This window comes from Arthroderma uncinatum (assembly GCF_011692745.1).
Source record: "Arthroderma uncinatum strain CBS 119779 chromosome Unknown scaffold1, whole genome shotgun sequence".
NCBI classification, from domain to species: Eukaryota; Fungi; Ascomycota; class Eurotiomycetes; order Onygenales; family Arthrodermataceae; genus Arthroderma; species Arthroderma uncinatum.
Genome location: NW_022983863.1, coordinates 3,413,137 through 3,427,187, shown reverse-complemented (window position 1 = coordinate 3,427,187; position 14,051 = coordinate 3,413,137). Strand labels below are relative to the sequence as shown.

The 14,051-nt window shown below is 50.1% G+C and overlaps 5 protein-coding genes across 5 annotated transcripts; 2 read left to right on the top strand and 3 right to left on the bottom strand.

The window, feature by feature from the left end:
- Positions 1-25: 25 nt before the first annotated feature.
- On the bottom strand, positions 26-1,330 carry GIQ15_01041 (uncharacterized protein; the record flags this gene model as incomplete). The annotated part of the gene is made up of 1 exon (XM_033548458.1): positions 26-1,330. The coding sequence occupies one exon, from the start codon at positions 1,328-1,330 to the stop codon at positions 26-28; it is 1,305 nt and encodes a 434-aa protein (XP_033409409.1).
- Positions 1,331-2,049: 719 nt separating this feature from the next.
- Positions 2,050-4,398, top strand: GIQ15_01040 (cell division cycle protein 23; the record flags this gene model as incomplete). Its single annotated transcript, XM_033548457.1, has 1 exon — positions 2,050-4,398. The coding sequence occupies one exon, from the start codon at positions 2,050-2,052 to the stop codon at positions 4,396-4,398; it is 2,349 nt and encodes a 782-aa protein (XP_033409408.1).
- Positions 4,399-5,237: 839 nt separating this feature from the next.
- GIQ15_01039 (uncharacterized protein) lies at positions 5,238-6,720 on the bottom strand (the record flags this gene model as incomplete). The annotated part of the gene is made up of 2 exons (XM_033548456.1): positions 5,238-5,817; positions 5,879-6,720. 2 exons carry the CDS (start codon positions 6,718-6,720, stop codon positions 5,238-5,240), a joined length of 1,422 nt encoding a protein of 473 aa, XP_033409407.1.
- Positions 6,721-7,110: 390 nt separating this feature from the next.
- GIQ15_01038 (uncharacterized protein) lies at positions 7,111-8,920 on the top strand (the record flags this gene model as incomplete). Its single annotated transcript, XM_033548455.1, has 6 exons — positions 7,111-7,326; positions 7,391-7,699; positions 8,137-8,540; positions 8,595-8,637; positions 8,696-8,798; positions 8,850-8,920. 6 exons carry the CDS (start codon positions 7,111-7,113, stop codon positions 8,918-8,920), a joined length of 1,146 nt encoding a protein of 381 aa, XP_033409406.1.
- Positions 8,921-9,824: 904 nt separating this feature from the next.
- On the bottom strand, positions 9,825-13,436 carry GIQ15_01037 (putative Cell division control protein (Cdc15); the record flags this gene model as incomplete). Its single annotated transcript, XM_033548454.1, has 7 exons — positions 9,825-9,994; positions 10,062-12,423; positions 12,476-12,574; positions 12,630-12,842; positions 12,895-13,181; positions 13,234-13,338; positions 13,394-13,436. The coding sequence occupies 7 exons, from the start codon at positions 13,434-13,436 to the stop codon at positions 9,825-9,827; spliced, it is 3,279 nt and encodes a 1,092-aa protein (XP_033409405.1).
- Between the last annotated feature and the right edge of the window lie 615 nt (positions 13,437-14,051).

Below are 14,051 nucleotides of genomic sequence, written 5' to 3'. Positions count from 1 at the left end.
ATATGTCGCGGTAGCTTGTATCATTTCATTTCTTAGCCGGCGCTTTCCCAAAGAAAGACGACAACTTTTGCATCCCCGATGTATTAACTTTCTTCAAATCCCGCACTCCTCGAGATACACTCGCCTTCTTCTTCTTCTCTTCGTCCTGGGCCTTTCTCTTCTTCTCTGCCTTCTCTTCAGCAGTTTCGTCATCATCATACCCTCGTTTCCTTCGAGACATGTCATGCATTGATCGCGACGCATGGGCTTCTGCTCGAAATTTGGCAATCTCTTGCAAGTAGTCATCCAGAGGCTTAAAGTCCATGGGGGACGATGAAGAGCTTAATATTTCAGTAACCTTGGTCGATAGGCTGGGTTGGAGGTATGATGATTGTATGAACGATAGCGCCGTTCGAATGCGCATGAGGCGAGATATTTCAGGGCTGTAACTGTGTTTTGGCTGAGACATATCTTCTTGGGTGTCTGCTAATTCGGTGATAGGGGTGGAAGCTGAGGTTTGTGTGGCAGAAAATGAGGATGCAGTAGCAGTTGTCTCAGAGGGCGTTTGGGAGTCGTTTGTGCTCTGCGAAGGCTGGGTGTCCTGTTCGTTGCCGTTCGTCTCATCCTTCGATACTGCGGGTGCCACTTTGCTCACATTGAGCATGGGAGGTTCTAGTGCCTGGTACACGAATCGCGCTTCAAGGCTAGGTGGTAGTCCATTCTTTACCATCCTTTCAACCTTTACAAATAACTCTCCCACGAGCTTGCTTTCACTATATCTGAACATCGTCCCGTCACCGTCGATCGTCTCGCACACGGAAGCCATCCTCCTTTCGATTATTGGCCTGAATTCTGCCGTATATAAGACTTTCCGAAGATGGGGCGAGATGTCTTCGTTGGCGTCTATTATATCATCGAGCGGTTGGAAGAGGGCACGTCCCGAGTTGCGGTTTGAAGGGACAATAATCGGCAGGATAAAAAATATAATGTCTATAGGGGTGGCAACATGCAGCTGGCCTGTCTTTGAAGTAAAGCCCTTCTGTTCCCCTGCTTCTTCGACCCGTTCCTGATCTCCTCCATCGGTTGAACTGACGAACAGTAAACTCCGCGATGTCGAGGACGGCGGTGAAATTGAAGTAAACTCAAACAGTCCCAGCTTAGGACAGAAGTAATACCTCGTCGGCTTGCCGGTTCGAGGATTCTGAAGCTGGATGAATCGCGCGTCGTCCGAGGCATGAGACGGTAGAATGAGCGTTTTGTACAGCTTCGGTGGTTCGACGACAGCTGCCTTGACAGTAGTCTCGCCATTGGCAGGCGTAGGCGCCTTTGTACCGGCAGCTCTCGTCCTCATATCGACGTTCGAGTCCTATATCAAGTTTTGTCTGCTCTCCCCGTCGCGATCGAGAAACATCGAAGTTCTTTCTACCTCAAAAATGTCCAAGACCCACACGAGCTTAATTACCTTAGTCGAGGCTTGGCAGTCGCGAAATTGACGCGACAAAAAAGGAAGATATAAATCTGTTTCTTTTTTTTTTTTTTAATACAACGTGTTCTCTACAGCTGGGGGGCGCGAGGGTGCTGTATTAGCCTGCGTATTCCATGTGCTACGAGATAACCCGCGATGCGTTTAACGCGCCGCAGAATACGACGTTTGTTTAAAATTGTTTTGTAGCAGAATCCTCCACACGTGATTGTCACCCTGGAAACTTTCCCCCCAGGAACAGAATCTCGGCCTCGTCTGGGTTTTAAGTGGTTGGATATTTGGGCATCAAAGGCTCTGCCATGGAACCCTCAGCTACCTGTTTGTCGTTGCCATGGGCCAGGTTTCCCTGCTAAATAACCCGTGGAAGTCGCACTACGAGAGTCCCTTCCCATACGTTCGATAATACCTCTTGCACCACGACAGACTTGTGCGATACTTGGAACTTGCGCGGCAACATAGCTATATACGTGGAGCGTCCAGAATCAAGAGTGAGTGTTCCCATACCGACCTTATATATGGCCAAATTACTGAGACAAATAACAGTGGGGGATATCCCATGGCCTCCAAGGTCCCCCCACGCTGCCCTGATGTCCTCCCCAAACGGTCGCAAGAAATTCGAAGATATTCAAAATAAAAGGCGGAATGCTCGAGCGGCTGCTACCGACTACGGCGTGTCGTCTGTAAAGGCGAGACGGATACTGGATGAAAATTTGGATGAAGACGAGGACGATGATGACGATGACGAAGAAACGTTACAGCTGAAACTTGCCGCTATAGAAGCTCGGTTAAAACTGAAGAAGCTACAACAGAGCAAGTCACGATCAAAACAGACAGACTCGGAATCCGAGAGATATGACGCACATTCGGGAAGCGCGAGCCCAAGGGCTGGGAACCAGGTGCAGCGTGCAAATCGCATTTTAGGAGAACGGAAGAGGAAAGCCGCAGATATGGTATTTCAGGAGAACGTACAAGTTCCTCTTTCTCCAATCAAGAAGCCACCTCCGCCAGCAAACCCCATATCTCCGCAGCGAGTCATTCTAGGCATCGACAAGGGACTTAAGGCACCTGATGTCTCGCTAAGACGTCCGAGAAACCTAGGCCAAAATGGTCACGACAACAAACAGCCTACCAGCCACCGGACTGGAAACCTCTTTAATAGAGGTACTGCCCGCGAGACACAGCTATTACCACCAGAGCGCACAAATCACCTTGAGAAACCCAAGAGTTTCAGTGACCGGATTCTTGAGAGTAGATCGACTGATAAAGAGCGGAGAGATAAGGCCTGGGCCTTACAGCGGAAAAGAACTACTGGTTTTGGCGTTGACAAGAATGAGCTGGAACGGTTTCATACGGCTGCGAAGGAGTCAACAATAAACCTGGGAAACGTACCGTCGACGCAACGCGAGCGATTAGCCTCCCCTTTACGTGCCACAAGGCCGGCCTCGCAAGAGAATATACCGCCAGCCCCGACATCGCCTTCTAAGAGAGATCGCGGCCAGTCATTAGGGGCAATGCGAGGTAGTGCCGAGACTAGAACATCTCGACCGAGCGAATCCCGGGCCAGTGAATCCTCCTCTATAGGGACGGATGTCAAACCTGCAGACCCAAGCAAATTCGAGCCATTCTCTTCTCTACACCTGTCTACTCGCATTCTACCACATTCATTCCTCAAACGTACTCTTGATTCCAAGACTCCCATGCGTATACCCGACCTTCTCCGAACAGTCAAAGGACCTGACTTTGACTCCCCTGAAACAGACGGCGATTATGTTGTCTTTGGCATCGTGGGCTCCAAGTCGGCTCCAAAGGAACATAAAGAGAAGAAAAACGGCGCAGACAATAATGACGATGAGCCTGAAGACGGGCTTAATTCAAACAAGTACATGATTCTAACATTAACGGACCTAAAATGGACCATTGACCTATTTTTGTTTTCAACTGCTTTTCCCCGTTACTATAGGCTGGCTCCAGGTACATTGATTGCTGTCCTAAACCCTGCGATAATGCCGCCTCCGCGCCACAAGCTGGATACTAATGCCTTTAGCCTGACGCTACACTCCTCTGAGGACACGATCCTTGAAATTGGAACTGCGCAGGATATTGGTTTTTGCAAGGCTGTTAAAAGGGATGGTAAAATCTGCGAGTCCTGGATTGATTCTCGCAAGACAGAATACTGCGATTTTCATGTAGAGGCGCAGCTCCGCAAAACCACTTCAGGGAGAATGGAAGTTAATAGCGGACCTGGTATTTCTACTAGGTCGGGGGCACGCCCGGGCGGGTTCCGTGGCGGGAGGAGAGACCAGAACGGTTCCCAGGCAAGTGGCCTACGCAGTAAGACAGAAACGGGAGGAAACTATGACTGGGCAACGGGTACTAGGTACTATATTGCCCCTGCTTCGAACCCGCCCGGCGGCGGGAATAGACAAGGCTATTTCCCAGGCAGAAACAACACTACCTCTAGTCTATTAGACGCAGACGACCCATTCATAGATGCCAGTTCGTTCAACAGAGGAGGCAACACGAAAGCCGAGCGACTCCGGAAACGCCTTGCAGACCAAGAACGAGAACGCACAATCGCTAGATCGTTAGGCGAATTTAAAGGCGTTGGGGCAGAGTATCTTCGAGCTCATCACAAGGAAGCCTCAGAACCTGACGGGAGAGGATCCTCGTCTACTACGACAAATTCCGGTCCTACAAGCAGCCAGGGCGGTTCGAATGCTAGCAATTCAGGAAATGATATTTTCCTCGGCCTTGATAACTTATCGAAAAGCGCAAAGGGTATCAAGCTTGGTCGTGTGAAGGGCAGCAATGGTTCGACGACAGTGAAGAAGACGAGGTTTATTACCGCGAATGGGATTAGAGAGGCTGGTAGAGATAGCCTTGGAAAGGCTACACACGATGGATCGGATTATAATGATGACTTGGACATTGTATAGTTTATAGATCCATGGATGGAGTTTTAACGTCACGTTTTCTTTCTTTTTCGTCCTTATTTGGTATTCTTTTCTTTTGACTGGGCCAGACTCGATGGGACATCTTGCATGGATGGTCTTGATCGTTCAGATTTGATCCAAGGTAGTTAGATGGGCATAAACCTTCTCTTAAGCAATGGCCATATACTCTATCCCCATATGTAGAGATGCCGAGCTCTATATGGTAGATTGACCAAACTCCTCTCCTAGTAAATGTTAATTCATTATCTGGCTAGTTTAGCTCCCTGCGCGTGTCGTGGTAAATGGTAATGGTATTAATCTTGCATTGTCCTATCTAAACGCAAACGTGCACCCCCAATAACCTCCATCAGTACGCCCGTACAAATAAAAAGCAACAATTTAACTGCCTGTTGAAAACTACAAAAAGAAGAAACCACATCCTAATATCCTTTTCTGCCACCGTTGCGTCCATTGGTAGTGGTATCTTGAGAACAAACTTATGAGAAACAAGTGAAAGTGAAAGTGGAACAAGTGACAGAAGCTGATATCAAGCTCTGAAGCTCGCCAGTGAGAAGAAAGTGAAAGAAGTGCAGAGTAAAAATGAAAGATTACAAAGGGCCATAGAATGGGAAATGGAAGGGCCAGGATGATTATGAGAGACGCCGCCCAAGGTCATGAACATGCAGTCGTTCGAGAGAAAAAGGAAATAATACGGAAAGAAGGCAAGATGAGAGGAGAAAGAAAAGGGGATGGGAAAGAAAGTAGGTCTCTTAGGAACGCCTGTAAGTAAGCTCGGCTCAACGAGTGTATCAAAAGAGATCCGTTGATGGTGTAGGCGGTGCTTAATGGCTGCGAGACTTCTTTGCGCTAGGTCCAGACTGGCCTTCGATGGTTCTCTTCTTTGCCTTTGTAGGAGTAGAAGAATGGGATTTGCCTCTCCACCATCGGTCAAATGGGCTGAAGCGCCTTGGGACGGGCGCCTCGGAATCAGCGTGTTCTGCACCAGCCTCCGACTCTGCTTTGATGGTTTGAGAACGGAGAGAACGTCCAGTAGCAAGTGGCGATGAAGGTGTCTCGGGATTGATAATTTGCTCTTGAGGCGTAATTGGATTGTTGGTAGCATCTGCTTCCGTGACCGCGGCGACCGGGCGATCGGTAGCTTCAACCTGTTCTTCTTCAGCCTCAATGATGGTGGATGGCGTAGTGGGCTCGGGCTCGGGTTCGTCTTCATCAGGGGTTGGAGTAGTGGTAGCTACAGGGAATAGAACACGGGGCTTTATGGATGAACGGGTCAACGGGCGAATGCGGGGCATGGCTTCGTTGGTGAGTTCACTGCGAGATGCCAAAAGACCCAGATCGTCATCGTCACCCTCGTCTTCCTCTGCCTCTGGCTTGAACTTGCGGAATGTCTTCTTTCCTCGGCTATATAGAAGGTCAATTAGTGTCAATTCCATGGGTATGGGGAGGTTTGATTTGTACTTACAAAACGTAGAGTAGTCCATCGTCTCGGCGAATGGCCTTGTCGACATTCTTGTCTCGTTTCTGGCTACCATCATCGAGCCTTCTGCGTTTCGTGCCATCCGCCGAGGGTTTCGATGTCGATGGCGCAGCGTTGTCGGCAGGCTGGCTTCGGAAAGGGTTGTCCATGCTATCATTCACCTCAGGAATGCGATCTCGAGAGTCCGTGAAAATAGATATAGCCTGCTGCTCTGCCTGCTGAGGGTCCGCCTCAAAGCTTTCCAGAGAGAAGCCGGTATATTTCTTGCTTCTTGAACGTCTTGGGGCCATGGCTTCCGGGTCCTCGGATTTGGAATTGCTGGAAAACAAGGTACGGGCAGCAGGTCCAAGATCCTCAATCTTCTTCTTCCGGGGGGTCTTGGCCGGCGTAGGAAGCATGCCGTTCACAGCTGGATCGTTGTGATCGGCGTCCATTGTATTATATGGATGGTGAAGTGAGGTAGAGCCGGTGTCATGTCTGACTCTGTTCTTTGGCTGAGGTGAAAGGGAGGAACGGGTGTTCATATCTTGTCTTTCACTCCTTCGCTTAGGGGAATTGTGTTGTGACTGCGGTGGGGAAATTGCAGCTCTATCACTCATGCCAAGCTGATGTAGCTTCTTGTCGCGTCTTAGGCTGTGTTGTTCTCTGAGGAGATCTGATGTTCTCGCGTCCAGGACGGCCGCAGGGGAGTCACTGAACAGGTGATGCTGGCCAGCAATGCGCTTGGAGCGACGAGGAGAGTATGGCTCGTAGTTATCGTATCGAGGACCATGGCGAGGAGTAGGAGGAGTCCGAATGGCGGAGGAGGGGGGCGGGGTGGTCGTCATGGTAGCCAAAACAGCGTGGTGGTCGGCGGTCTGTATCCTCGGCTACGGCGACGTCTTCATGCGGTGGAAACGGGTCCTTCGAGTCTGTAGAGGCAGTGATGGCGCGCTCAATGTTGGTCTTCTACCAGGCTCCAGGGTTGACGTTGCAGACGGGGATCTCTGGCAATGCTACAAGGGGAGGATGTAGATGGTGATGTCTGTGGGTGGTTGGTGAAGTCGAAGTTCCCAAGTTTAACCAGCCACACAAGTCGCGCACAGTCCATGCACTAACAACAAACCCAACACGGCTAGCGCGTTTCTTTACACAGAACTGTTAACAATATATCTACATCTATGTCTACATCTATGTCTACATCTATGTCTACATCTGTCGACAAGTAGGGTGTGACAATGGCGACGCCCATACCAGAGATGGATAACCTACAGCTACAGGATAATGAAGAGGAAAGGTGGACTCGGACGGAACAGGGCTCGTCCCAGCATAACGACACGGATGAGGACGACAGGGAGGCGGCTCTGCGGTCAGAACTAAAGTCGGTACGGGATATCAACGCCGTGATTGAAGGAGTCGTCGAGAGCCTGGAACGGGCAAAGGGTAACATGGAGGTACGCACCAAGTTGACCGTCTACTCCGTACACAGAACTGTTCGATCGTTAACTTGTTCCACAGAGCGTTGCTCGGACCGTATCGTCCGCCTCCACCCTGCTCGATACGTGGACTCGAATACTATCTCAGACAGAACATAACCGAAGACTTGTCCTGGATCCCTCCTGGCAGGGCGCTACACAGGATATGGCGGATATAGAAAACGAGGCTCGTCAACGGCAACTAGAAGCGGAGCGAAGAGAGCTCGAGCTACAGCAACGCAAGCAGGCACTGGAGAGGAAGGCTGAGGAAGAGCAACGAAAGCGAGCTGCGCAGTCGACTTCATCCGCCAGAGGGAGACGAGGGATTCTACGGCCGTCGACACGGGCTGGAGTGAGTCGCTCTCAGAGTGTCTCTAGGACACAGACGGGACAGCCGGCTTCGAGAGCGCCGTCGACAACCTCACGGGGTATACCTACGGCGAGGAGAACTGGCACTGAGACTGGGAGAAGCTCTGGCATAGCAAGAGGCCGGGGTAGGGTACGGGGACCCTGATGGGCAATGTAGATAAGCCGAGATGATACCCAAACCTATAGACGATGAACGTAGAAACGAGACACGGCCGTTAAACAGCAGTTAGACATGCAATACTCTGTACACATCCTATATCTCTCTCCATGGCTTGTAGCACAAAACGCCTTCCTTGCATCTATGACATCGCGCCAAGCCCGCCGCGTCTCCGCGAGCTTCTGCATATCATTTGACCGGCAAAGGCAGCAGATCGGTAAATATATCCAACTTCCACGGCTCTCTCCCATGAACAATACCAGGCCCTCCTCCCCTGTCGCCGTCACTTTACATCTACACCGGGAGGTATGAATTTCGCGCCATACCAAGACCAGTCTCCGGACATCGAGCGTGCGCTCTCCCCACCGCTCGCGAATACCGGCCGTATACACACCTCGTCCCCCCGTCAAACACCTTCACCGCTGGGCCAGAACCATCCCAGACACTCATCAAGCCAGGATCGAAATACCACAAGCAATGCGCAGGGGTTAGGGTCCGGGTTGGGCGGATATGGAAGAGACGTTGAAGGCGGGCGCCTGAGTTTGGGCGCGTTCGAGACAAGTCTTCCACTACGTATGGACTATGAGGCTATGCTGGCGTATCTATTGCTACCACCTGCTGGAGGAGTGTTTCTGTTATTGACGGAACATAAGAGCGATTATGTGCGGTGCGTGTGTCCCGTTGCTTCTCGTGGTGGCAGACGTACTAACTCGCTCTATAGATTCCACGCCTGGCAGTCAAGTTTATTATTTACTTTCATGTTTGTACGGACATCCTGGACCTTCAATCGTTTTGCAGAGCTTGATTTCTAACTTACCGCAGGTTATACATATGTTATTTGCATGGTCGAGCATCATATCTTGGCTACTGTTCATATGCAATCTTGGGCTGATTGGGTTCTTGAGTATGCATGCTTATCGCGATGGTGAGAGATATCCAAGCTGTCTATAGTCGCCTTTTACTAACTGTTAAACAGTCGAGACTCTGGAACACTATCAAGTCCCGTTCTTCGGGCCGTTGGCAAACTCCTTTGTCGATGATGAGTGAGGCCCGTACCCCTATTTATTTATGGTGAGACCCAGCCATGTCATTGGGGAATCTCTTTATTTTTCTTACCTCGTTTAAATGCATGCTGTATATTTGTCCATTTATATTCTTCTCTGATTATTTTTTAATTACTCCGTACTCTTTCTTTCTATCGTTTGGGGCGATGCATCGTTGTTTGGAACCATACTTCGTTTTTCTTTACTATCTATCTACTACACATATATACTTGTATTCCATTTTATGTTTATCTCCTCATGTATATAGTTGTCAAGGACACACAGGATACTACACTATTCAACTTACGAAACTACAGGAGCATTACTGAGAGCGGCCTCGAGTATAGCATTTAAAAGTATAGGATCATATTATTTACGGAGAGTCATAAAACAAATTAGAGACATCACAACAAAAAGAACAATTTAACTCGCTCACGCTGCAGCAGATAGACAAAAAAGGAAAGGGAGGTGGTTGGGTCCTGTTGACTAGGATGACTTGCATAGCAACAAATGAAAGGGTCATAAGGTGAATTGGGGACATTCGTAGCTGTAGCAAGTACATAGGGGTCATCAAGTTGATAAGATATTTGGGGTGTGTGTAAAGGCGCATATCTGCAGAAAACTAACAAAGGGAAAAAGGAAACTCATCATAGAGATAAAAAAATATCCGGAGCTGCATCATTGCAAATCACGGTCATAGAGGTGCAAAAAAGGGCCAGAAATTGACGAAGACATTGAAGAGTATGAGAACGGAAATTATGGTCCTCATGTTGACTAGAAAATAAGCGCACGAAATTGTACAATCGAGCCCGTGAAATGGGTGGGTATAGTTTATTCAAAGACCCCAGTGACTAGGAGCGTGGAAACGAATGATCTGAAAGGTCAAGTCTAGAGCTGTCGCTGTAGGATTAGCAAGGTTGAAGGTAGTTGCTGGGCACTAGGCCTGGGCGAGTCGCCTGGCTGGTGACTTCTGCTTCCCACCATCCATCGTCTTGATGTCTGAGAACGGCAAGAATATCTCCCTTCGCAAACCCAAGTTCTTCGGGGATGGCTGCGGAGTAAGAGTACATTGCGCGGGCTACAAATAGAAAAAGTTAGATTTTATGAAAAGAATACCATGTAGAGGGTGAACAGTGAGGACTTACCGAAATGCATCACTGGCCTGCCATCACGGCTAAGTTGTGGGGCTTCTGCCATTACCACGCTTCTGCTACTCGATTGTTGATCTTGACTGCCATAGCCTTGATCGGGTGGAGCACCGTAATACATGGAATGAGGACGTTGCTGCTGCTGATGGTGATGGTGATGTCCATATGCATTACCGCCTTGATATCCGCCTTGATACGCAGTATAGCCATCATTTTGCCCTCCAACATGTGGGTTCATCTCGTTGGATGAGAGCTGGAGTTCCATTCCACTGGCGCTTGCTGGCCGCTCCTGTCGTCTAAACTGCGGCTGAGGAGAGGCGGATCGTCTGATATCGTGCCTCACTTCATTTGGTGGTGGCTCGTTGTGGACTTCGTTGCGTACCTCGTTACGCATATCTTGTCTCACGTCGTTGCGTGGTGGTTCATTCCGTACTTCGTGCCTAACGTCATTCCGTGGTGGTTCATTTCGTACCTCATGCCTAACGTCGTTCCGTGGTGGTTCATTTCGAGCCTCCTGTCTCACCTCATTCCGCGGGGGTTCATTTCGTACATCATTTCGGACAGTGCTTCGAACTTCTGTTCGAGACTCATTGCGTACCTCATGCCGTATATCGTTTGGAGAAGCTTGACGGGAATATTGTGGAGAACGGGACGGCTCACGGACGATCTTGGTTGGTGTGACGGATACCGAGTGCCTATATCTACTGTTCATGCTCTCGGACTTATATGCCGGGGTGCTTGGCTGTGGAGCATTGTTGAACTGAGGCGCTGGGCGGGTATTGGTGTTTTGTGGTGGTTGGGGGCTTGGGCTTCTCTTAGGGGCAGGGGACGTGGCTCGTGGAACGGCATGATCAACGGTATTGGCCCTTTCTCTTGTGCGGACTGGCTTGTTGAAAAGGCTTTGGGTTTGGCCTACATACTTGCGGGTTGTTTTATGCATCTGTGCAGCAGTAAATGCTGGTGATGGGGCATCCAAGCGTTTAACTGGCATATCTTTGTATGATGGTGGAGGTGTCTCGCGCTGGGAGGAAGTAGATGGTCGGGCTGACGTTGGTGCAGAAGCACTGACAGGAGCTGGGGCAGGAGCAGTTGCAGGCGCAGCTGGAGGAGCTGGGCTTGTGATGCCGGCGTATCTATCAACAGATACGCGTATAGATGCCTGCTTTCCAACGCCCTTCAAGTCAGCAAGGGCCTGGGCAATTGGGTCAAGCTCATCATTAGCAGATTTGGCTGCCTTGTTTCCCCTATTGGCGTCAGGGGATGCCACGTCAAACACGTTATTCCCAACATTAAGCTGGAAATTCGCTCGAGGATCTACCGGCTCGGGGCTAGCTGCATGTCGACTAGGTCCTAGATCAGATTGAGTTGCCATGATAACTCTTGTCTGCTTAGGGGGCGCTGCCCAAGTTCTGCGATTTTGCACTGGGGCTGGAGCTTGGGCTGGGGCTGCTGGCTCTGCTCGCTCTGCTCGGCGTTCCTTTTCATGTTTGCTCTTCCTACGGAATGGGCTGTTGCTAAAGAAAGCGCTCCTCTTTTTCTGGACCTCTTTTGTAGGTGTCATGGCAGCAGGAGCTGGTGCAGGTGCAGGTGCAGGTGCAGGTACCGGAGCTGGGGCTTGGACTTGGACTGGGGCTGGAGCTGGCACCAGGGCGGGAGCTGGCGCAGGGGCAGGCTGGGAAACAGGAGGTGCATATTTAATTGGAGATTGATATCCGCTTGGTGGCTCCATGCTAGAGAAAGAGGTAGGATTAGAGTAATCACTCTGCGAATCCCTGCTTGATGGCCTAACAGAACTTCTTTCCGACGGTGGTCCTGGACGGCAGAACATGGTCATACCATCGGCTGGATATTCGTTGTGTGGAATATTAGTAGGAATATCACCATGTTGGCTTGGTTGGTAGTTGGGAGGAACATGTTGCTTTCTGCGCGGTTCAGGGGCAGGGGCCGGGGCAGGGGCAGGCGCGGGTGCCGGTGCCGGTGCAAGGGCAGCCGGAGCTGGAGGAGGAGCAGAGGGCTTCTTTTGGGGCGTAGCTGTGTTCTCACGGCTCGACTGGACCGATGGAGCAGTTGGGATCATATGCTGTGCAAGGTCTGAATGAGGGTCATGGTGGGATTCATATGTCGAAGGCTGGGGTGACGAGCTTCTGTATGCCGGGTTGATGGTGCGCTGGAACTGTGCAACTGAATAGTTTTCCTCCTCCGATGTCTCGGAAGCGTTGTCGTTCAGGTCACCGCGACAGAAGTTGATGTATTTGGGAGCATCCGGTATCTCCTGTCCTGTCGATCTTTCTTTAATGAAGGAAGCGATATCCTTCTCAACCTCACAGCTCTCAAGGGAGACACGGATTTTCTCGCAAGACTAAGAGGCATCAGCGAATGACTTTTCGAGTACCAGCTCATATATTACTTACAGCATCATCACTAACGCATCCGGTTGACGCAATGTTGGCATAATTCCACAGACTACTCTTTGAAAAGTCGAGTCTTTCCTCTTCTAGATCTTGGAATTTCTAGTTCATCATTAGTTTTTTGTCATGTGCTTAAAAAAAGATAATTGTAACTTACGTCGCAAGCAGCCTTCCACTCCTTATTCCAGCGGCCAGTGGTATCTTCTAGTATCTTAATTGCAGCTTCGTATTCACTACTGTTTGCGGCCAGCTGTATTTGGGTTTTTTCAAGCTTGGCCTTGTTCTTGCGCTCCTCTTGTCCCATAACCATGTGGCCCTGGGCAAGGTAGCCTTTAATTCGAAGACAGTCCTGCTCATATCTATCCCGTGACTGGAGTCCATGTGAGATTGTGTGTGTTTTGATGGGTATGCAGGGTATGTACCTTGTTGACAGCCTGGGTCTGCTGTATCTTAATTTTCAGAAGCTTCTCGATGCCATGCTGCACAATCTTCCTCCTCTCCTTCATTCCTCCGGCAAAGGCGGCCAGTGGTTCTTCCAACTCGCTCTTCATCTGTGCAGCAATGGCTGAATGAGTCTTTCCTATTATTTCCGTCTCTCCTCTGACGGTATCCAACGACGAACGGAGTGTCCCGGTTTCGTGGGCTCCAAGGGGTTTGCGACAAAGTGCCATGAGTTTCCTGGCGTACTCATCCTCGATCGCAGCTCGTGCTGTCAACTATATCAGCAATGGTCCCCGTTACGGCGTAGACAGAGTACTCACTGCTATAAAAGGCCTTTAGTTCGTCGCATGTTGACTTTGCATTGTGCATGCGCTCGAGCATAGGCAGGACGCCAGCGTCATCTTTGCCCCAGAAGTTATTCGCAACTAGACGAGAATTAGCTGGGAAAGACGGGTGGAAGCCGTGGAAAGTCTGGCGTACATGATAAAGAAATAGAAGGAGCGTCTGCTATTGCTGCCGGCATCGTCCCAGCGTATATCAATCTACCGGTGGTCTAGTTCTGGCGACAATGTTGACAATGTTGACAATGCTGACGTGATGAAGTGAAGATGAGAAGATGAGATGAAGAAATGAGAATGATAGGAAATCGTAAGTCGTAACTGGAAGAAGAGACAAGGTGGTACCGAGTGTGATATCAAAGTCCAACGGCGACGGCGCTTCGAGATGAGGTCCCCTGGTTGTTTACCTTTTCTGGTTGCGCAGGGCAACATGTCACGTGTATGCTTACTCATCCATATGCGCAAGTGGCATGTCCCGCCCGCCCTAAAACTAACCTCTTCCCTTTCTCTCGTTCCTTCGTCTTTGCTCTCTCTCTTGAACCTCCTCCTCCAACGACAGACCACGACGCCAGCCCAACGACCAGGGATACCGCGCCTCTTCCTCTTCCCTCTCCCGCCCTCCCGCGACCTCACCACCAGGACTGCCGTTTCTCGCTCGACACTCTCCTCCAGACGGACGCTGCACATCGACCAGACCTGGCCTTTGTTCCTCGTGTTCTCGCTTGCACCTTGCAGCAACCCAGCAAACTGCTAGAACTACCACCGTATTTTTTTTTTCAAACGCCCAATCACGATCAGAT